The following is a 23,800-nucleotide window of genomic DNA, read 5'->3' as shown; positions in this document are numbered from 1 at the left end:
TCTCTCTCTTTTTTCCCCCGTAATTGCCGAAGATGAGAGCGAGCTACCCGGAATCGCCTTTGTTTGTGAACGTGGCGAATGTCCCTGAGCGCGCGTGTGTGTGTGTGTGTCTCCGCCGCCATTTTAGGAGGGCGAGAGAGAACGCCCCGCCCGTGTTTTCCGTACACGGACGCCATGTTCGTCGCGGCTTTCTCTACGTGCGCACGGCTTTAAATTCACTGTTATTTCATACGTTTGCGTTTCGTACTGACGAAATGTGGTATGTCTGTCAATGCCATGCTAGGGATTTTACAGTACTGCTTAAATCTTTCCACCTATTTTTCTTTCCTAACAGGTGAAAGCTGGTCTCAGAACCCTGATACCGATAGAACAGAAGTACATTGAAGAAGAGCCCAAAGTCTCGAAACAGGTAACGCTAATGGGTGCCTCATAGCTAAAACAGAACCGCAGACCCAAATTCACCCAAAAAAAAAAAAGAAATCTTTGGACTTTAAAAAATAAATAAATAAATGAAATCTGTGAGTGACAGCAGACAGTGTGGGACACAGGAGCGGGGGCGTGAAAGCGAAGAGGAGTTTTTTTGGGGGGGTATTTGTTTTTACCCCCTTCTTCCAGCGGTGAATAGACACGTCAAGCTGTCAGAGCCATGGCCTCAGGAGGAGATTGGCCGCCGGGGCAGGGGCAGGGGGCGGGGGGGCGGGGGCAGGGCTGTGCCACGGCTGCTAGGCACTCCATTGTCCCCCCCCCAGCTCAATCTGCCCGGGCAACAAAGACCTGAATCGAAGGGGCCGGTCCAAATCAGACCTGTCACAAAATGCTGTTTGGGACAAAAACAGACATATTTCCCAGGCCTTTGTCCCCCGTCTTTTTACACTGGAAGATGAGCACTCTGCACTCCTTCTGTGTGTCCACCGCTTTGTCGTCCCCCCTCCTCCTCCTCCTTCCCTCTCTCTCTCTCTTTCATTCTTTTTTTTCAATTTCTGACTCATCGAAAGGACTTCTGTCAAACGACTGAATGATGATGTCATAGGGTTTCTTTTCTCTTTTTTCTCCTTCCCGAAGAACATTTTGTTTGAGGCTATTGCCCGCTGGCTTCGCTCTAAACGTGGCTGTGCATTTTAAAGGAGATACGTTCATATAAACAAAAAATAAAAAGAAAAAACAACGCCCATAATATATCTGCTTGCTGCGTATGCATTTGTCTCTCTCTGCATGTGAGCAAATCATCCCAGTAGTTGGCGAGCGTGTAGCAAACCCAGCGCTGCTTGGTATTATTTGCAGCCGTCGAAAAGCTGCGGGTCGAAGGCCATCGTCATACGCACCCGGTGTTGTTTCCGCGGGGGTGCGACAGAGCGGGCGCAGTCGGCGGCGAGTCGCGGCCGAACAGCGCCGCGAATCGCGGATGAGCCCGGTCATCGCGAGAGCAGGAACCGCTTCCTTAATGTCTGGCAGCCGGCTCTGTTAAAGACAAGGGGAAGAAGGCTGACGTTCCGCTCTCTCTGGGACGGCCGTGTTTAAAAGCCTTTGAGTCGGCTCCCAGGTCTGCCCCGTGTTTCGCTTCGCGGTCCCCTCAGAAAAACCGCCTAACCGCGGAATGGCGGTAATCTTCTTCTTGCCGTTGGTTGGGACGCCAAATATCAGCGGGGAGTTGAAATCATCTCTGGAAACGATGGTGATCATTTTGTTCCGCGGCGGAATTTGCGGCGCCTTCAAAGAAGGCCGGGGTTTAAAGAGTTAGGGGGAGCGGCTTGGCGGAGGATCTTGTTCGAGGGTCCTTGACGCCCTCTTCTCCGCAGTCACGTATTCAAGGGATTCAAGTCCCAGCTCGCTCGTGAACCAGAGAGATGAATCGGTGGACAAAGATTTTCTGCGTGATAACACTTCTTGTGACTCTAGTTCCATGACTCTGCTTTGGGCACCCCCACACACTGCAATCATGTATATTATATAAGAGACGCGCGGGGCCACAGGCTGGGTCTGGCCGTGCTCGAACCCGCGCCCGACGCGTGTCTGTCTGCTCTCCCCTGCAGTTGCTGCTGCAGAACTTCAACCGGGTGAGACGCGGCGTCTTGTTCCTCATCAACGTGGGCTGCTACATCAACAGCTGCTTCGAGTGGGAGTCCCCCCAGAGGAGCATCTGCGCCTTCCTGGTAGGAGAACCGTCCCGGTCAGAGTGTGGTCAGAGTGTGGTCAGGGTGCGGTCAGAGTGTGGTCATAGTGTCATTTGAATGTGGTCAGGGTGTGGTCAGCGTACCGTCTGAATGTGGTCAGTGTGTGGTCAGAGTACCGTCTGAATGTGGTCAGGGTGTGGTCAGCGTACCGTCTGAATGTGGTCAGTGTGTGGTCAGCGTACCGTCTGAATGTGGTCTGAATATGGTCAGAATGTGGTCTGGATTCAGTATAAATACCCTCTTAGTGTTGTCAGAATACAGCGTGGATTCAATATGAATGTGGTCCGAGTTTAGTCAGTATGCAGTCTAAGCACACTAAGAATATACAGCATGTACAGTACAAGTGTCTCTGTGTGAAATCAGACAGATTAATATGTTCATAAAATCCAAGTGAAGACATGACATTTGCTTTTATGCTGCTGTGGCCAGCTCCCACAGCTGGGTTTAAATTTGCACCAACCTCAGCACTTTCACAAGTATGTGGTTCCTGCTGGTCATGTGAGGTTCCACTGTGGTTTGGTCTGCTGGATCTCTGGATTATCTGACTTTTGACACATCCTTCTATATAGTAATAATGGAACGCACATGAATATTCAGACTTCCCTCAAATATTCAGACTTCCCTCATAGCTTCAGAAAAGCCAGAAACAAAATGTCAAAATATTTGAGTCACATACAATATTATACATTATGTATGCTAAATATATATCGTATTTTTAGCATACAGAATGTATGCGGTCTGAGGAAGCAGTTGGAGTGGAATGAATGGCACTGTCCGGCAACAGAACCCCCCTCATATTCCTAGGGTTTGGTATAACCCAGAACAGTGACATCGGTGTGACATCATTACTTACTGTAGACGGGAAGGGGCAGCAGATAGCTTTGGGTCACATGGGCTGTCTCCAACGAAACGTTCATTTAAGTGGTCTAGTATGACTTTTGAGTGGAAATATGAGCAAGTATATGTATTGCTATTGAGTCAAGTACCTTATTACTTTTGCAATTCACATTATCCAAACATTAGCATTCAGCACTCTCTATCATTTCCAAAATACACTGTTAATTGAAATCATAAAAACTGTGTCATTAATGCAAAGAGGAATATCTGGCCTTAGCCCCCTGGATCGCTCTGAAGGGACACAGTCACTTAGTTGCTCTCTAATACTGCTGAACATCCATTGTGAAAGGTTTTGCTTATTTTGGATTGAATAGAACTTTTACTTTAGTTTGACTTGGCTGTTTTGATTGAATCCAGGGTTCAGCCTAAATTGAGTGTGAGTTTTTGAGTTTCCCCCGAATCCCACCTGGAACTCCTGTTTCATTTAGGGCTTCTATAAAGGAGTGTGAGATTAGCAAGGATTTACAGTGGTTTTGCCCACTTCCCAAAAACTACTGCAGGAAAAATAACTGAAGAACTGCAGGCTTAGCCTCTTTTCCACCATCCAGAACATTTCAATGGATGTTTTCTACGTTGCATAGACGTGCCTTCTCTTGCTCTGGCAACAAATTAGTTCATCTCCCAGATGGTGAGTTTTTTTTTTCCTCAGTATTGATCAATTGACCCTTGCATCAATATTGTTCATTAAAATGACCGCTGTGACATGCTCATAATTATACGCTTTTATGTCAAAATCAATCCCGCATTATTTGCATTTTTATCTTTCTGAACAATGAACAGATTGCCCGAGTTGTCCATCACAACACATAACTGTAGCTTACCTTTTGGACATTTACTTCTTGTTTAAATTAACATGTTCGCTAAGAGGCCATGTGGCAGACAGTGGCAGAATTAAGCCTTATCACATATTGTGAAAAATATATACATAATAGAATTATGATGCTTATGGTGTAAAGATTGTGATGCATCCACAAAAATGCTGTGTTAATTTACCTCTTGCAGGGTTTATATGGGTGTATATCAGGGATTATATCTTCTCTATCAGAGTAAATTTAACCCAGAAAAATGTTCCGTATAATGAAGCCATATGCAGACATATTGCATGTTTTCATATATAGCCAATACAATCTCTCTCTTTCCCCTCTCTCCTTCTCTCTCTCTCTTTTCTCTCTCTCTCTGTTATTTAGTCATCAGCCTCACGTTTATAAGACAGGATTTGGAATGCCGGTTGCTGTCATGCTGAATCCGCGCGAAACGCTTTCAGCCGCTGTAATAAATAATCACCGCTCTTTTCTCTCTCTCCCTCTCTCTCGCTCGCTCGCTCCGTCTCTCCCGCTCTTTATCTCCGGCGAGGACACGCGCCGCGTCCCTCTCTCCCGCCGCGCTGTCAGCCCCCGCGCCCGCGTCAAAAGGGAGAGAGACGCGTAATTGGACGGCCCGAGCCGCCGTCGAAAAAAAAGAAAAGGGGGACGGCCTTTTCCCCTAAGCTCCCGAATCGCCGAATTGCAGCGGGAGACAAACTCGGTAATCCCTCGACGTGGTCCCGCATAAATCGACGCGGGACCTGTCCGCTAGCGCCGGCGCTAGCCTTTTCGCTCGCCCCGGAGAGCCCCGGCGCTTCGCGTTAGCATTTGCCGCGTGACACTGTTTCGAACCCTCTGCCGCACGGCCCTGTTAACTGGGAGAGCGGGTCGACCCCTGCCAAACCGGAGAGAGGGGGACGGACCCTATCGATCAGCTAGCATTTTGATTCCCGTCCCCCCCCACCACACACATACACCCCCTCGCCGGTTGTCGCGGAGAAAAATTAATGAAAATGTCAGGCGAGAATGTCAAGAGAGTAACCTAGAACAAGGTTGCATTTGAATCGTCTGCGTGCCGTGACAGAGATGGGGGTGCCGGCAGTGTTGTCTAAGTGGCTCCTCTCCGTTGTGAGGAGCCATCATAGTTTGTATTCATTTTATGAGAAGATTATTATATTTCAAAATGTACCTAAAGCCATATATATGATGTTTGAAATGCACACGTGTTGAAATATTGTGCAAAAAGTAATATGCATTTGAAATCCGTGCTGAGCTGTGTATTACCTTATTTACTAGTACAGGTGTTTATTTAGGCTGTAAACAGTGCATTTATTTAGGATTTCTCTATAGTTCGATCTGGCGGAGTTCTACTCGAGAGACTGCAGTAATACGGTTTGTTTGAGAATACGGATGCCGTTTCTCACCTGGGATTCGAACCCGTGACCCGCCGCCGAGGGACTCGCGGGAAGGTTACGGCGTGGCCTAGTTCCTACGAGCGGGGCGCTTTATGCTCTAACTGGGCTTACTCCCAGGGCGACACCCTTTACCGCACACCCAGGTTTACCTGAAGAATAGGCGCTATCGGATACAGGCGCAGCATCGTCCGCGGCTATATCGCAGAAAGGTATTCACATCGACGCCATTTTGTGACTTTCTTTTAGTGGGCCAAATGGCAAAGTTTCAAAAAGCGTAATTGTGTGGAGGTCCACTGGCATTATCACATTGAGTAGGTGGTTACAAAAGAAGTTCATCCCCCAATCAAAGTTCCTCGACGATAAAAATCTTTAAAAAAAAGAGTTAAATGTCAGAAAAATGTTTCCCTTTTCCGGTTCAGCTGTCGGACGAGCTCAGCCTCTCTCTCGCGCCGTTCGTCTGGGGTCGCCGCGCGGGGGCGACCGCTAGCGGCGACTTTAGCGCCGCTGATCGAATGCGTCGGTTTCGTTAGCGTCCGCCGCGCGGCGGGTATAGAGCCCTCTCTGCCGTCCCCGCCCCGGAGCCGCCTTTCCACGCGAGCCGGCGGTAATTCCGCCGCTCGTTTCTGTAAGCAGGTTTTTTTTTATCGGCACCAGCTGGCTCAGGTGAGGTGCTTCCGGAAACGCGCGGCGTGTCTGTTTCGGGCCCGTCCCCGTTAAAAAGCTGCGAGAGGAAGAGGGAGGGACCCGGGAAGGGAGTGGCCTGAGCCCCGTCGCCAACCTCTGCGGGACGAACGTCGCCCTCCTCCAAACGATCCTGCTCACTGCCGGGTTCTGGATGTGTTCAAAATCACAGTATTCTGGGTCCTGGTTTTCACTGCAACATCTTTTCTTTTCTTGAGTTGTTGTGGTGGTGGTTCCTTTCTGCATTATGGGTGTGTGAGTTCATGGCTTGAATTCAATTTTTTTTTTTAAACTAGTTCTCCTATCTTCTGTCTACAAAAACATTCATTTCTTACTCAGCTGTTATGTTTTTACTTGCTATTGCTATCATTTCTTGTTCTCTCAAATATAATACAGTGCATATTCCTTTCTTAAACCTTGAATACAGTCAGCTTCACAGAGCAGAATTGTTGAACTATTCTCATTAGACACCCTTGATGTCATTACATGCCCAGACACACACACACACACTGGCGCGCGCCCGCTCAGGTACACTACCTGTACAAGTCTGTACGCTTGTAATATCACGATCGTTGTAGCTCCACCTTGCTCACAGCGCGACCATGACATATGGTGATGACAGATCCTTACGACTGACCCAACCCCCTCTTAATCCCAAAACTCCCCCCTCACCTCCTTCAACTGGCGTCCACCGAGGAGCCACTACGGTGCACCCCCCCCCCCCCCCCCCAATGACAAGACTCTCCGCCCGGTCGGAACCACACCCGGCCCCCTGCACGAGGAGGAGGAAGAGGAAGAGGAAGATGAGGAGGAGACGCACAGAAGGTCAACCGCCCGCTTTACCTTTCTACCTTTCTACCTGCAAGCTGAGCGCGCTCTCCCACGCGGGCCCCCAGAAGAAGGGGCCCATTGTGGGGGCCCCCGGCCGGCCGGCCATTGTCTCCCTGGCTGGGGCTCCCGCCAGCCTCTCCGCGTGAATGAAAGACAAGGTTGTTATTGCTCCCGGGAGCTCAGGCCTCAGTACCTTTTCCACCAAACAAATTTGCAGTAACTCCATCTCCAATTTGGCCCTGAATTGGGAGCAAATAGACCGGGCATTGTGTGGCGCGGGCAGGGACACCGGAGGAGAATGGGGTACGTCGGTTATCCAGGGGGGAAGTGATACTGTGGGGAGGGTGCGGCTTTTTATGTTTAGCAAAGTAGGACTGTTATCGTTGGGAGAGCCCAGACAAGGGAGCCGCTTCTTTCGGTGGAAACTGGAGCAGCCATCACCTGCTTTGCATTTAGATCAGGTTCACCCCCTCGCTTTAAAATAAAAGGGGAGACGCACATCTGCGTGCGTGTGTGCGTGTGTGTGCGTGTATGTGTGTGTGTGTGTGCGCGCGCGTGTGTGTGTGTGTTGGCACACGTGTGCCACTCACATGCTCTAGTGTTTTTTGCTACCCAAATTTTTGTGTGGTGCTGGAGACGTGACCCCTGGCTGGCTGGGGTCCGACCCGACGGTTTCTATGGTTTCTGTGGTCTCTGTGAGGTCGGACCGCTCTGCCTCGACCGCTTTGGGAGCTTTCTGCAAAGGATTACCTCTCGAGAGGTGCAGTCCGCTCGAACCCGAGGTCAAGGGCGGGGTCATTTACCAGCTGGAGCAGGGATACGCCATTTTGTTGAGCTTTTAAGATTCCCCGAACATAATGGCCCCTAAGGTAGAGAGAAGCAGTTGTGATGCACACTCGCACAATCACAATGACTTATTTTTCTTTTTATGTTTGTATAAAAACATAACTTGTTAACTAAGTGTGAATCCTGAGCATCAAAGTTCAGTTCGTCTTTGGCTTTCATTTGTAAGAGATGTTTATCATGTTATGTTAATATTTGTAAATACCAGTTTCAGGTCTTTCCCTGAGTAAAACGCAAGCTGTAGTTCCCTCAGTGTGCAGGAGGGGGCACTACTTCACCACCCAATCACCTCGAGATCATCCAAAACTATGATCATCAAATTTATCAAAGCAAGCTCTGCTAGAAATTCCTATTCCATTTCCTATAAAGTATTGCGCTTCAGAGTATGTGATAATTACAGGGTTTTGTTTATAAATGAAGTAATACGTGTGTATCCTACATGTATTTTAAATTTTGTTTAAAATTTCATGGACTTTTGAAACATTGATACTTAAACCTCCTCCATATACTGCTGTCGTAGATTAAGTATTGCTGCCAAAATATCTGAAATTCTGCCTGATTGTTTGTGGTTAAATTAACTAAAACGGATACATTAGCCAGGACTTTAAGATAGCAAGTATTTGCAAATTAAATGCATCTGTGTGCATGGTAGGAAATCTGTGTTCGTCCATCTGTCCCTGTACACAAAAATGTTAGATGGGCACACTTATATACAGAAATGCCAGAGGAAAACACTTTTTCTTAAAGGCGAACGTGCATTTACTGTAGTTAAAACACGGCGATACTTTATTGACAGTCTGTTGGGACGGAGTATTCATTCACTTACAATCTAAATAAAAGTAACAATACTATTAAGAAGGAATGCAGTCAACAAGCATACAAGAAGAAAGCAGAAACAGTTTATAACTAGAACAGCAAAATATTTTTACTGTGGAACAAAAAATATATATTATTTTCTAGGTACTTATCATAGAATAGAAATAGAAAGACATGATATAAGTATGATTTTCCAGTCTCAATTAGGGGGTTTTAGACTTGTATTGATTTCTTGATTTTAGAAATGTATTTATGAATCTTCATTTTCGTGAGACTAAGGTGACTCTTGAATAATATTTCTCTGGAGCTTTCACTAAACTGTTGTTTTTTTGTTGATTATCAGCCCCTCTAGTCTGGCAGTGTGCTGTGTGTGTTGTGTCTGAGGCTCTGTACATAGTCCGCTATTTGTGCACATTCACAAATAATGTGCATCCTTTTTTTTACCTTACTGAGATATTGGGCACTACTAACAATATTCATAACCTATGAAATCAACAGGACGTTTCTGAAAGGAACAAAAAATATATATATGTTTTTGGATACATTATATGGTAGGGCTGTGCTTAAAGAAGTGCAGTTTGTGTTTGTGTGTATCTGTGTATGTGTCCACATGGGTGTGCCTGTGCATATGTGTATATCTGTGTGTGTGTGTGTGTGTGTGTTTATGGGTTCGTGTGCGTGTGTGAGAAGAGCCTTGGCTTTTGACGGTGCGTGTGTATTTGAGTGTTAGTGTGCGCGCGGATGTGCATGCGTGTGTGTGTGTGTGTGTGTGTGTGTGTGAGGGAGAGTGAGCCGAGCCGTGGCTTTTGAGTGTGTGTGTTTGCGTGGGTGAGCGCTAGCTAGCGAGCGAGTGTGTGCTAGCACACACAAGTGCACGTATCTGAGACCTGAGTGCGTGAGGTTGTTATCTGAGCACCGTGGCGGGATTCTACGGCGGTTCTCAGCGGGTTATGGAACAGGCGCCTCGCGGGAGGGTTCGGGGGGGGGGGGAGGAAGCGGCGGCGGCGTCCGACAGAGGCCGAGTAACGGAGCCGCGGCGCACCACGGCGGCGGCTTCTGAGCCGCCGGTGGGCGCTATGGCGACCACCCGGCTGCGCACCAACAATAGCGCGTGCATGTGCGCGGGGTTCCGCTTTCCTCCGTGCTCTTTCTTCCCTCTCTCCCTTTCTCCTATCACTCCATCTCCCTCCCGTCTGCAGTGGGGGGTGGGCGGGAGAGGGGGGGGGGTGACACGGTCCCCCGGCTGGAGAGAAAGGCCCCCGAATCCCAGGGCCCCGGCCCCTAGCCCCCTAGCCGCGGGGCGCGCGAACGCCAGAGGAGGGTTTCACCTCTGGTGGGCCGGGGTGTAGGGTTCCGTCCCCCGTCAATCAAGCCCGGGGCCCGGAGCGAAAGAGAAAACAGACGGCGAGGGAAAGGAAGGAACGGCGACAGGTTAAACATCCCCCGGCGAAAGGGAAAGGAAAACAAACGGAAAGCAGCGGGGGGAACGTTCCGGGAAAAAAAGAGAAGGAAGAAAAAAAAGAGGTTCAAACGCAGATATTGCGCGCTACGGCACTCAAACGACGACTCCGGAAAAGTGCGAACGCTCGTGTCGGCATTCCGCGCACGGGGCAGCGTTAAGTCCTCAACGAGCGCACGCACGGTCACACAAAAACACACCACACACAGACACACTACACAGCACAAACACACACACACACCCACATACACACACACACAGACACACTACACACACGACACCACTACACAGCATACACACACACACCCACATACACACAACACACAACCACACACAGCACACACACACGTCAACGCATAGCACACACACCCAAAATACACCACACACACACACTACACACAGAACAAACGTACACACGCATGCACACACCAGTAGCTGACACACATAAAAACGGAATGTTACCAGAGTTTTCGTACCAACACGTAAATTCTTTTAAACAACAGTGTAAACGGATTTTGACGTTTTAGCCGACGTAACAACACAGCCTCACATGGCACGACACACAATACACGAGTCTGCTTTACACCGTGCTTGAACCGTTGACAATCTGAGTGAACATAAACGGAATGTTACCAGAGTCTCGTCAATTCAGCGTGAAATTTTTTTTTCTTTTTTTTTCAAAAGTTGTAAAGTGTATTTTGATGTTGTTTTCGGGGAGCTGCATTTAACGTATAAATAGTATCGCAAGTCTGCTTTCGGTAGCTCGTGCTTGAATCACAGTGAGACTGGTACTGGGAGGCTGAGCCGCGTGAGCCGTCGACGCTGTTGAGTTGCGCCGCGTGAAGCCGGTTTCGCGGTGACCGGCGTAGTAGCCGGCGAGCGTGTCCGTGCGCAAACGCCGCTGAATAATTGAAGATCCGTTTCGCGCGGTCCCACGCAGCCTTTATTAAAAATCTCTAATCTGTTGTTTTGCCGGCCGGCTTGGCGGGAGCTCCGTGCTGGACATGCCCATTAGAATAAAATATTTTGCTGGAAGCGTTTATGCAAATGCGGTGCCCATTTCATTTATTATGTATTATTTATGTCTTTGTTTTGTTTGTGTACACACGGTGATGTGCATGTGTGTGTGTGTGTGTTTCTGCATGGCTGTGTGCGCTCGCATTAATTGTTAATTCTCCATCAGGTGTACATTTTTAGCTAATCTTTAGGCTGTGAATGTTGTGCCTTTGTGTCCGTCTCTGCTAGCTCAGGGGTTTTTCCACGCTGAAGTGAAGCACAAAAACAGGAAGATGTAGTTACCGTCAGTGAGAGATTATTTTCCGTCACATGAATAGGTATCCCGTACAATGTGTGTACCGTGTGTGTGTGTGTGTGTGTGTGTGTGTGTGTGTGTGTGTGTGTACGCGTGAATTTGAGCTTGAGTGCCTGTGAACCCAGGGCTCCCGAAAAGTGATCCGTGTCCCGGTTGAAGGTGTCTGGCACCCCCCGCCGCACAAAGCCACACCTGTGTTGGGGTGGGGAGGTGGGGTGGGGGGGGGGGTGAGGGTTGAGCCGGAGTGGTCCTCCCTGACCGGGAGCTAGCAGACACCGCAGCTTGGATTGCAGCCCCCGAACAATAGCCGCTTTTGGGAGGACGCACCTGCCCCGCTTCTCCATTTAAAGAGATTTATTAGTCCTGGGGGGCGAGGGGAAGGGCGGTCACTGGGCCCCCCCCCCCTCCGATTGGTAGCACGGTCTAAAGCTCGGGGAAGGCTTACCGCTATCTGACCGTGTAACACGGTCCTTCTCCCGTACAGGTGGACGGATATGCCGCCTGACAAGCCTCAACTGAACAGAGATATGGGAATATCAGTGTCAGATTCTGATATAATTTACATGGCAGCACATGCAGCATTTAGTTATTTTCTACAATGCTGAAAAAGGATTAAAATGTAATTCCTGTACTGGTATTGATACGTTTTATTTTCTTATTGCTAATGAGTCGTATGAGAAATATTTAATTAATGCATTTTTGAGTGGCCGCATTTAGTTTAAGTGTAAATCCATGTAATTATTCAAAAATGATTAAAGGGTACTTTAATCTTGTTTACTGCTTTATTATTTTTAAATGAGATTATTTAGCAGTTGTTAATGGCTATCAGGTTTAAAATACACATTTCCACAGCTTCTGATTATTTACATTGGGAATCCCTTTTATATTTTCTATGATTTTGTATTTCCGTACAAAACTGAACTGAAATGCTGTTCGTGTGAAATTTTGAGTGATGCGAAACATAGAAGGAACACACGCGTTAGGTTCACTCTCACGTAATGTTTTGTATTTTTTTTAAAAGCCATTAAAGTATTATATGCATTGTAATGCATCTATTAGACAAATAGCGAGCGTGCCATCGGTGTGACATTTGTATTTGCATGTTTTCCCCCCGATCGGTGCCTCAAGTAGCACTCATCTGCTCTGGCGCAGGGACTAATTAAGTCAAAAGTAACCGCAAAGTGCGTCCACAAATGAAAAGGCGCGGGCAACGCGTCGAGAAACGAAACATTTTCTACCCATGAGGAAATTGGAGAACGACCAGCTGTTGTATTTTTTAAATCAATTTTTAATGTGTTTTTATAAAACCCCAAGACACGATTACGGGGGGGGAGACGGGTTGGGGGTGGGGGTGGGGGGGTTGAGGAGGGACGTTGGGCTCCTCCGACCCCCCCCAGCCCGAGTGGACGTGCGTAGCATTGTCCGTCAGCAGCTAGTCGCTCATTACCTCCACCCCCCCGGTGCAGTTACTCGTCTGGGGGGGGTGTGAGCAAGCAGCCCCGGGGGCTAGTCTGGAAGGGGGGTCTCGGAGCGGGGGGGTGGTTTCATGTGAAAAGCGGGGGGGGTGGAGGATGGGGATAAGGCTACAGGGAGAAGAACATACTGGAATGTTATCTCCACACCACACAACGCGCTGCTGTGGTTAGTTTCTGGGACGGGGGTGTGTTCGCGGTGCCCGTGGTCATCCTGTTCCCATCCACGGGGACTGCCTCTCCTCACAAGACAATGAGTCCCGGCAAATGCCTAAATTCTCCCAGTACCGCAGCACCTGTCCCCCAGGCACGGCGATGGGCAGGGGATTGTGGGCGATGGGCATGTACGTGGAGCCCACAAGGCCAAGAAGCCTGTCCGTAACTCTTCTTTCACAAAGTTCTGACAGCTGTGGTCAGCGATTTCAGCCGCTGGAAGCTGTCTGTAGGTTTTGAGCTGCTTTCTGTAGCTGAAATTGGACAGCGTTAAGAGAACATGGCAGATACAAGCGCTGAACAAGAACGGGTTTGTCCCGCGGAAATGGCTGTCGTCGTTGTCGTTGAGTAGCTTCAGTAGGCTGGTTCGCACGAGAGTTGTTGTGCACGCAACGTCATCTTTTCAGCCATAAATGCCTCATTTGCCATGTAAGACCCCCCTAACCCCCCCCCACCCCCAGGCTGTCCACACCAGGGGGGGGGCTGAGGGAAGAGCAGAGCTGGGTTTGGGGTCTAACAGATTGTCTCTCTCTCTCTCTTTGTCTTCTTTCTCTCTCATCTCTCTGTCTTTCACTCCCCCATCTCTCTCTCTCTCTCTCTCTCTCTCTATCTCTCTCTCCCTCTCTCCCCCCCTCCCCCCCCAGCTCTTTATTGTGGTGGTGTGGAACTTTGAGCTCTACATGATTCCGCTGGTGTTGCTGCTGCCTCTGGCCTGGAACTACATCCTGATTGCCTCGGGGAAGGACACCAGGCTGGGCGATGTGGTGAGTTGTCCCCCGGCGCTGGCCTCCCTCCGCACACCCCGCTCCAGGCACGCCCCCCCCTGTAGACCCCGCTCGCGCAGCGCCTCCGCTCGCATTCCCGAAGGCGCCAAGCGGTCACCGCCAAAGTCAGCTCGGCTTTTTTCTCTCTCTCTCTCTTTTTTACATCGTTTTATCTCTCTCTTCCACCATTTCCCTTTCTGTGTTCATCGCAGAGCTAATTCACGTATTAAAAAGTCACGTGAATAGTTCTGCAGTCCTAACGCACTGCGGCATGTTAGCTTTGCTAAAACTACCATGAAAAGAAAAAGCATCTAAACCACACTGCTGCTGTCCACGTTATTGAAACTGGGGGGGGGAACTAATTTAAATGTAGTCATTTTACTTTAAGCAAGAGCAGCAGAATGCAGTCAAACGTGAAACTTAATCATCAAGGTATCTTCTCTTACTGAAGTAGTGGTGATGGCCCTCTATTACACTACAAGTAACAAAGGATATTATTAGGATTTTTAAGTATGCAAAGCACGCCATGCAGGTGATGGTTTGACACCACACTTCCTGGGGCTGTGTTTTAGATGCATTTATTTTTGGCTTTATGAAAAATGTTCCAGCGCTTTGTTCTTCAGGGTTATTTTTTTAATATTGTTTTAAAGAAAACTTGATTTGTATTAAACTTCAACCCATCTTGAACAACGCCGCTCGCACGAAGGTGTTCTTTAACGCTGGCTCACTTACCTGGTAGTTTATTTTGTCGTTTTTTCCAGTTAAACGATGTGTCACGCAGAAGTTAATGTTTTTTTAATCACGCCGAAGCGCTAGCCTGAAATAGAGAGAGTTGGAAACTAAGCTGAAATTGAAGCTATAACATGAACAGTAACCTGATTAATTTTAATAAGACCCTTTTTGGGTGGGTGTAAGGATCCTAGTTAAGCGCCACTGTTTTTAATACGAGCCTTAATTTTTCATGAACGCACGGTTAAAGAACGGGCCCCTGATTTGTGCGAGATAATGGGCGAAACAAAAATGAAATTTTTCACACCTTTTTGAATTTAAATAACAAATTATCTTTATGAAACAGAATGGAAATAATGTATTCTCAAATGAGACGTGAGTACAGTTAAACCTGGCGAGGAGAGAGTCTGGCTGGTACGTACGGCTTCCAAATACCCGTGAAAAATACCTTTAATACATCAATAAAATAATTCTGTGCACATGCGGGTTGTGAAGGCATTGATAAGCATAGAAATTAAAAGTTTTGAGTTTGTTTAATAAACGTGATCAGCTCATAAATAGCCCGTAACAATTTCTGAGTTAGTAGCATAGCATGCACTGAAGCCATTATGATTCAATGTGGATAACTGATTGTAAATAATAGCTAATAGTCCAGAATGGAATTAACAGAAAGAACAGGATGGCATTTTAATTAAGGCAAGTTTGCTAAATGGGTGCATATGTGGATAAGTAATATAAGGAGCATATTTATTTGAGTGTGTCAGTTCTACAATGTGTGTTGGTTAAATAGCACAGCACACCATATTGGAAAAGGGTGCATACTACATCACCATGTAGATTTTACACTCTTTACTCTTGCTTGTTGAAGTGCAGTTTGTGTCGGCACGATGCGTTCATTTTCTGAGTGTACGGATCCCAATACAAGTATTCATCCCTGAAAGTGGCAGAGGGATCTTTTAGAAGACCCACTCCTCTCTTCTGCTGTTGTCACACTGTGGGCAAGACTCCATGATTGCACAACTCTTCTCCTTGTGGAGTGTCTTACTGTGCATCTCTCTCTTCCAACTTTTGTGTGTCAGATGGAAGGTCGCAATGCATGATGGGTGCTGTTACGCCGATACAGCCATTGGGCACTGCTGCAATGCGGGTTCGCCGTTACTACCGACTTTAAACTTCAAACGATGGCGTGCGCTAACGCCGCTAACTCGACCGGAGCTGAACGTGCTATTCGGCACGCACAAGAAGCAAAGGTTAGCCGCGCGCGCGGAAAAGGTTCATTCGACCCAGACGCCGGTTTCGTGCTGAAGCGGAGCAGTGCGTGGGGGAGCCGGTTGGGTCTCCTCAGAAAGCCCTCTCAGCGCCGTGTGTTTTCGCAGGTGTGTGTGTGTCACGCGGGTGGAGATCAGCCGGATCAGTAGCGCGCTGATGGGACCCGGGGTGCGCGCTGTGTGCGGAGGGGTGTTGGGTAGCCCTGCTTCCCCAGTGCACCAGCCCCCCTCTCGCCCCGAACACCCGGGACATCGGTTTGCCCCGGCAGCCCCTAACACTTTTTTACTCCTTCCTGTAGATGGAGACATTGCTTGCCGAAAAAAAAAAACCCGAAATGCAAAACGTGTTCCCTTTTTTTTTTTGCTTTTATTCCTCCCTGTGCCCTGCGTCTAATCGATCGAATTTAACCGTTTGCCGCATGAAACGTGTAAAAAAAAAAAAGACTGTGGAAATATTTATTGTGCGTCGATGTACATTTCCTTTTCGGTGTTCTTGGCTTGCCTTGCGAGTGTGCCATTGAGCATTTCCCTCGGCTAAGAGCAGACATTTCTGGAAAGCTGCTGGGTAATTATTGCCCGCTAGCACATTTCAGGCCTTTTCTGACTGTGTAAAATTGATCTTTTTTTGTGTTGTGTCTGTTGACGTCAGAGAGGTAATAAAGCTGGTTTTGGGGTTCCTGGGAAAGGGGAATCGGGCGACCCGCGGGTCCAGTTTTTGCTGCGCTGAAGTTTTAAGTTTTGGGTTCGAGCCGGGGCTGTCCGATAAACGCATGACCGCGAGGGCTGTCGTCATGGCAGCGATGCATCTCTCTCTCTTTCTCCACCCTTTCCCTCCCTCCATTGTTCTGCATTTTGACGACTGTAACCACAACAGATGACTTGTTCGGGGCAGCCAAAGCTGTCGGTTTTGCTCTCTGACTCAATAAACCAATCCCGGACGTCTGCTCCGAATTATTTTCAGCTCAGCTGATAAGAGAGACTTGTTTTTCCGAGTAATTAAAAAAGGTGGAGGGAAGTTAGTTCATTTGGAACTCCAGAGGAGGAATTTAGATGCATTTCCATGGAAACATTGAGGGAAGTTTTGTGGACATCACAGAGTAACCTGTTAAAGTTTAGTGCCTGAACAGAGTTGATTGATTTCCACCCATTTGAGGTCACCCCGTTGCATTTTAACCCAGAAATGTTTCTCTCCCTATTTTTATCTCTGTCATTCCATCGCATGTGATTTAGGAAGTACATGACAGGCATATGGCATCTCCTTCTTTTTTTTTTATTGGATTGAGCTGAGCTGAGCTTTCTCGGCGTGTGATGTACGCATCTCTGATGAAGTCTGCTTGCGGAGGAAAGTAAAAGTTGTTTCAGAGCGTCTTTTTTTTTTTGTGTGTGTTTTGTTTTCTTTTCTTTTTCGGTTCTCCGGAGCTGAAGACGGAACTCTTGATCATGGCGGTAACAGACGCGGCGCGCAGACTACCCCCGTACACAGATAATAGGGGCCCTATTGTTACGTCCCGGATGTTGTTTTTGTAACTTATTGCCTGGCCTGAGGTGCCTGCTCGAAAGAGCTAAGTGAGCAGTTATTTCAGATTCCCGTTACCGCGGACGCCGGAACACGCCACTCGCGGTCACCTGACACGGTCACCTGACGCGGTTCGCGAGAGACTCGACCCAGCTCCAGATCGAGTTTCGGAGACAGAGATGGGTGTCGCATTCTTCTCGAATTTCGTACGCTTTTTTTGTAAGACGTAGGAAGATTAGCATCCGCGCATTTCGTGCGGTGGCACAAGCATAAATTACGCTAAGAAACCTGATTTTCTCACGCAGACAGCTGCCTCCCTTTTCATTTTCAGCCCGCCGTCGAGCGGCGCGTATGGCGGGAAGCGGTTTACGTTTCGCTCTCTTCTGCGCTTTGGGAATTTTGGTTCCTCGGGTTCCCGTCTTTAGCGAAAAGCCCGATTCGCTGCCCGAATCTGTGCACAGCCACCTCTCCATTGTGTGTCCGATAAAGGTTGAACGTACAGAAAATGGCGGCTTAGAGTCTCGGGTGGGAATTTGCCCAAAAGAAACCGGCTTGCGCCAGTTTCTTTCCTTTCTTTAAATCTCGAACCCTTATTCCTTGATGGAACTGAACATAGTTTCAGCATGCGGGTTTGTTGTTGTGACCAGGCTTGCCCCTCGCGTTAAGGCACTTTGTTTTGCTGTCAGTTGACGGGATGGTTACCCTCAACTTTCACCCCGGGACTGACCCCCAAACTCTCTTTTTCACTCCTTGGATGATCACCCGTCATCCCACGAACAGGCTGGAGACCCCTCTGTCACGGGTTTTTTTTGTCATTGCCAAAGTGTGTTTTTAGCATCTTTAAATGCTAGATTAACATGGCAGAAGGAGACTGAAACCAGGGTGTCTAAAGGGCAGTGTAGAACAGAGGGAACATAAGAACATAAGAATACATAATGGTAAAGAGAGGCCATTCAGCCCATCTAGGCTGACAATTTAACAAGAAACGTGTACCGATGACTGACAGATCATCTTCCCTATTTAAATGCCAGCTATTTGATCTGTTCACTAAGAAAAGTTTAGTTTGTCTTGCAGTTCGCATTTAACCCTTTAATGTGTACGATCACAAATTTGTGATTAGAATGTTCTTAACTGAACTTTATAATGCGGATGTAACAATCACAACTGGTAACTGAAGCAATTCTTGATGCTCTAGAGCACAGACTTTTTTTATTTAAATTTTTTTTTAATTCCAAAAGACCTACTCTTCAAAGGGTTAACATATTTACAAAATGAGACCATGCTTAATTTTCATTTTTTGTGAACTTTTTAAAAATAGATTTTTAAGGATTTACAAAACAAGTGTAAGAACTACAACAACGTTTGAAAAAGCAGTCCAGAACACAAAAAAAGAAAAAAAAAAAGGGGGGCAACGTGTTAGTGTTGGGGAAAGTGTGTTTGGAGGCACCGAGCATGCAGGTCAGTCACTCCTTTGTCCAACTTGTCCCAAAGTGCACCTGAGGAAACGCTGGAGGCCCTGATTCTGAATGCTAATGTTTTTATTGGTCCTAGTTTTCTGTTCCTATCTTGGCGCTAATTGGTTCTTCCCGCTACAGTAGCCAAAGCTGCCTCCTTGGACCATTTACAATTCACGGCTCTCAAAAAGGATCTCTGCAGCAGTTAAGTATCCTGTATCTCAATTTCAGGTTTTTATGCTCATCCATTTGCCGTCATTATCGTTAATGTTTTTAAACGTAAAACTGGCTGCGGAATTTAAATGCAAAACTGAGGCTTCAAGAACTGCAGGAAGTGGAGCCAATCGGCTCCCGGCTAGTAAGGAGGAGGGTGGACCAATAGGGTGCTAAACCTAAGGGGGGGGAGGGTCCAGAGCACCCTGTTCCAGAGATGCTTCTGAGGGCAAAAACTAGCTAGCCAATGGAGCCTCACCTGGCTTATTAATGCATGCTCGGTATGTCCAACCAAACTCGTTCCCTGGGTTTTTTTTTCTCATGTTACCACCACCCAAGGTGCCTGTTACAATGGGAAACCTTTGGACCGGATCCAGCCGAATCTGCACAAGGTTCTCTTCAGTTATTTTTAACTGTCAGACATGGGTCCGTGAGGTGGCTGGGGGGGTCGGCGGGGAGGGGGGGGCACAGACAGGCTGTCCGCACACCTGCCGACACGCCGTTAAACCCCCCCGCCTCCCCCCCCCCCCCCCGAAAAACCCCTCAATCGCCGCTTTGTCTGGAACCTGGAAACGTTCAGTCAGGGTGGTGGGCGGGCGGGCGGGCGGGTGGCTGGTGGTGCCGGGGCGGGCTGTCGTGGGGGGGGGGGGGGGGGGGTTAGGGGGTACGGTCGGCGCAGTCGAGCGTCAGACAGCTCAGCTGGAACGGGAAAAAAACCGCAAGGCCCGGAGCCTCCCCTGGAAGACCGCGGCAGCTGAGCCAGCGGCCCGGAAAACAGTTTACCAGATGTGAAGGTGTTAATTATAGCCGAGATTGTCATGCTAGAGAAACACGCCGACGTCTCTCTCTCTCTGGCGGGCGCGCAATTAAGCCTGTTTACGCTGGAAAGCTCTTCCTAACGGCGCCCGAAGAGCGAGCGGAGCGCAGAGGGGCCGTAATGATCTCCGAACACATTTCAGATACCTATTTCTGCTCTGCCAAAGCCAGGCGAGAATTAAGGCTCGTCTCTGAGCTGGTTTCGAATTGATCGCAGAAAATACTAAGCAACGGTCAGGATTCTTTTTGTTGTTTGTTTTGCACGATATCTTGGACGTCCCACGGCCTTATTTTTGATCTCTCGCTTTACGTTGGAATGTTCAAATCCCTGATGTTGGGTTTACAGTGAGACAAATCTGCTGTAGATTCGATTTGAGTCGGACGCCATGTTTGCAGCGAGGCAGGGGAAGCGTTAATGCTTCTTCCCCGACAAATCCATCGTCGTGGGCTGCAGTTGACTTCACCTCAGAGTTCCCGCTTGCCCGTACATTTATGAAAGCCCCCAAAGTTTTTGATTTCTTTCCACCTTATCTTCTTCGCTCAATCATAACGGTCTTGTCTGTCTTGCTGGCAGGCGCGACACAAAAATAAAGCGAACCTCGTCGCACAGGTAACGCGTTCCTCCTTCGCCTTGGCGGTGAGCGTGGGCCCGCCCTCGGCCGCGCGGAATTTCGGTTGAGAGCAGCGACCCGAGGCCGACGGCGCTAGCCCTGTGAACGGTAGCCGAGTTTAGGAGAGCGTTTCGACGCTCAGAAAAGCAGCACTTATCTGGAGAGGGGGCCACTCGCGTGGATAAAAATCAGGGGCTGGACCGCCTAACGGCGAGCGAGACCGCATTGAAATCGCCTGCTGGCGGGAAAAACTCTGACACAAAACAGCTGTGTCAAGTAGAGCACTTGTTTTGTGTTTTTTTTTTTTTCTATGGTAGCGTGCGGCGAAAGGATGTCGGGCCGCCCATTACCCAGCTGCCCCTCGCGAAGATCACATGGGGGAATGACAACTCGCATATTAACTTAGCGGGAGTCTGACTGTAAATGGGCTGTAATGATTGATAGATGTCGGACTGGGGCTTGTAAAGTCAAAGAACTGCAGGGGTGTCGGCAAGCTATCTATATATATATATACACATTCCCCAAACAAACAAACCTGCATTTTTGCTCATATTTATTCTTTTTGTGTATTCAATCAATATCTAATTTTACCACGAGGGCACTGGAGTGTAGGAGACCATCAAAACTGGTTATTAATATGGAGAGAGAGTCCTTTTCCCGAGCAGTGCAAATATTGAGTGGCTGCGTCGTTTGACACGCTTCAAACAGAGGTAACTCAATCAAAAAGGCGAGCCTGTCTTATTCCCTGAGCCGCCACCTCTCTGTCTATTAAGCAAGGCGGCGCGACTCCGGAATGAGGAGAGGGGGCGGTTTTTTTTCCGCAAATATTTTTGGCTTCTCGTGGCTTGTAACGCTTTTTGAAGCGGCTGACATTATTTTCAGGCTTAACTTTTTTTTTTTTTTTGCGGTCGGGTTTTTAACGCGTCGCACGAGGTCGGCCAGCGACTCCCGACGGCCTCGTCCCGCTACGCGAGCGTTCGGAAGCCGGCTCCGCCCGTCGCCGCGCGGGCTTTACCCCCAGCCTCCCGGCTGGAAACAAAATGGCTGAACGAAGTTTCGGTTTCCCCCCGATTTCTAATTTAAAAGCGAACCGTTCTAAGAGGGCCTCATGAATAAATGATGCCGCGTGTTTGTGTTTTGTTTTAGATTTATTATTTTTGTTTTTGTCACCTGCGCTACCGTTGTTGTTGTTTGCGTCTCAAAGGTGGGGCAGGGTGGGGGGCTGTGGGGGAGGACCTGTCAGGCCCGACCGCCAACCCAAACAAAACCGCCGCCGCCGCCGCGCGTCCCGGATCAGTCGGCTTTGAAGCGCGCCCTTGTCAGGCCCTCAGATCCGACGCTCATTTAGGGCGCGGCGGCGGCGAGCTCGTTTTCCCCGGCCCCTCCCTCCCGGTGAAAAACAGGTGCGCGGGAGTCGGGCGGGTCGACGGCGGGCGCGGAATAACGATGAGCGGTGAGGAAGTCGGGCTTTTAATCTGGAGGAGCGTCGGCTTCTCGCGCCGCCGCGTTTCCCGTCGCCTCGCGCTCCGCCCGCGAGATGGCGATGGGGGCGGCGGGCGCGGGGTTGGGTTGGGGGCGGGGGAGGGGGGGGGGGCACAGGGAGAAAAATAAATCTGCGGCGCGGCGGCAAGACGCGCCTCTGCCTCGGAGCCCGTGACATCCGCGTCGCTTGACAGGTGACAAAATCAAAAGGTCATGTCACTTTTAACTGGGAAACATTACAGGCCCTGCTGATTTCCCCCGCGCCTCCAGGCTCCCCCCCCCATCCCCCCCCCCCCCACCCCCCCCTCCCAAGCTTGTAGCGGCTGTTTAAAGCAGAGACAGAGAGGGAGCGAGAGGGGTGGGGGGGTGGGGTTCAGCGTCGTTTCATCGTCGCGAACCGCGTGCCGGTCTCGTTAATGATGTCGGCGCTCGATTTGCCGTTGTTGTTTTTCCGCCGTCGTCGGCGTAGCGTGTTTGTTTTGCTTTTTTCCCCGCCTCACCGTGTGGTTGAGAGAGGGGGGAGCAGGTGCACAACTTTTGGGCTGAAGGAGCGGGGAGCAGCCTCAGCTTCAGTTTAGCCTCTCCACCGGGCCCCCAAGCCCTCAGTAACAATCGGCCACAGTCGTTTCAGCTTTCTCAATTCGACTTTTTGGGGGCGACAAACAGGACGTTTCCTTCTGGATTTTTTTTGGGAGGGACGCTAACAGTTCCACCCAATACAACATGGTAATGGGTGGGGGGACCATTAGATGTTTTCCCAAAGTTGGCGGGATGCCCCCCCCCCCCCCTTCCCCTCTGGGATGTAAGGTCCATGACCAAAGCCAGTCATGATTGGTGTGTTAATCATGCTAAAGGACAACCGATCTGCAGCGTAGCAGCTGCAGGTGCCTGATCCACCAGAGGGGTCGCTGTTGAGCTATGAGGCGGGATGACCAAAACACTCTCTCTCTGGGTGTGTCCCAATACTCAAAATGCATCCTCCTTTGCTCCGCCTCGTCTCCTCAGTGCCCCAGAAACCGATCTTTGTGTGCTCCCACCCTCCAGGACCCAACCTAGATATTTAGTACATTTTTGGTACCCCTCAAATACGTATACTAGCATAGCCTAGTGGACTAAAGGCTCATTTAGGGACCCACCTTCGACAACCATATTTTGGATCTCTACCCATAGTCCCTACCCATAGTTTATAGACTCCCTCCAAATACATGTTTTTTATGGTTAACTCCTCTTAGAGGCTTGACTTTCACTATACAGATTGATTTTTGTAGAGAACTTGTCCCCATAGCACCTTTTTCACATTCTTCCATCCTCCCCTGAAATGAGTTGGAAATGTGCACATATGAGCAATATTTGTGACATCACAAATATATCAAACCTATCATGGTCCAGTATGCAAAAATATGCAAATTAGACAAACCTTAGCACACAGAAAGCCGGCCAGTTAGTGACAGTGTTGTGACAGTTGGTGTGTTGAACGTGGCAGACTGCGCAGTTTCACTCATTATCAAAGAGCCCATTCTGAAACAAAAATGAGTGGAATTTGTTTATGAAAATTACCTGACAGCATCGAGGGAACATTTTACAGATGACTGCTTCCAGAACATCATACTGAAGTCGATGGGTTTCATGAAGAAATTGATTTTGAATATGGATGCCATGCCTGCTATATATCCTGGGACCACAGCAGCAAGCGTTGGCAATTAGCATATTCATAGATTCCGATATTCTCAATGAGTGTATAGGTGCCTAGAACCAGTGCTTTAGTGGTTTATGAAGGTTAATGATGGTTTATGATGGCTTAGTGGTTTCAGATATTTCAGCATTGGCCTTTAATTTGCAACAACCTTCCATTTGCATTTGTATCTCCACATCTGTCACTACTGGGTTTGATAGTCAATACGGTGGCAGGAGTAACTCACAGCATTTACCTTTTTACTTGGGGAAATTCTGCTTAATGAAGGCCCCCCCACACACACACGCGCACACACACACACCTGTAGGCCATCCTGTGCTTTCGGACCTCCCTTCCCAGTC

The 23,800-nt window shown here is 48.7% G+C and overlaps 1 protein-coding gene across 12 annotated transcripts in view; it reads left to right on the top strand.

Annotated features, from left to right (window-relative positions):
• Positions 1–23,800, top strand: part of LOC135233218 (multiple C2 and transmembrane domain-containing protein 1-like) — a 154,133-nt gene that overhangs the window by 98,325 nt on the left and 32,008 nt on the right. For all 12 annotated transcript variants that reach the window (XM_064296534.1, XM_064296532.1, XM_064296531.1 and 9 more), the window contains 3 exons: positions 335–409; positions 2,031–2,150; positions 13,558–13,677. In XM_064296534.1, coding sequence (XP_064152604.1) covers positions 335–409; positions 2,031–2,150; positions 13,558–13,677 — 315 coding nt within the window. The remainder of the gene's footprint in view (positions 1–334; positions 410–2,030; positions 2,151–13,557; positions 13,678–23,800) is intronic.

The sequence above is a fragment of the Anguilla rostrata genome, chromosome 10 (assembly GCF_018555375.3).
Source record: "Anguilla rostrata isolate EN2019 chromosome 10, ASM1855537v3, whole genome shotgun sequence".
Taxonomy (NCBI): domain Eukaryota; kingdom Metazoa; phylum Chordata; class Actinopteri; order Anguilliformes; family Anguillidae; genus Anguilla; species Anguilla rostrata.
Note: the sequence above shows the minus strand (reverse complement) of the source record. Positions and strands in the feature narration are given on the sequence as shown.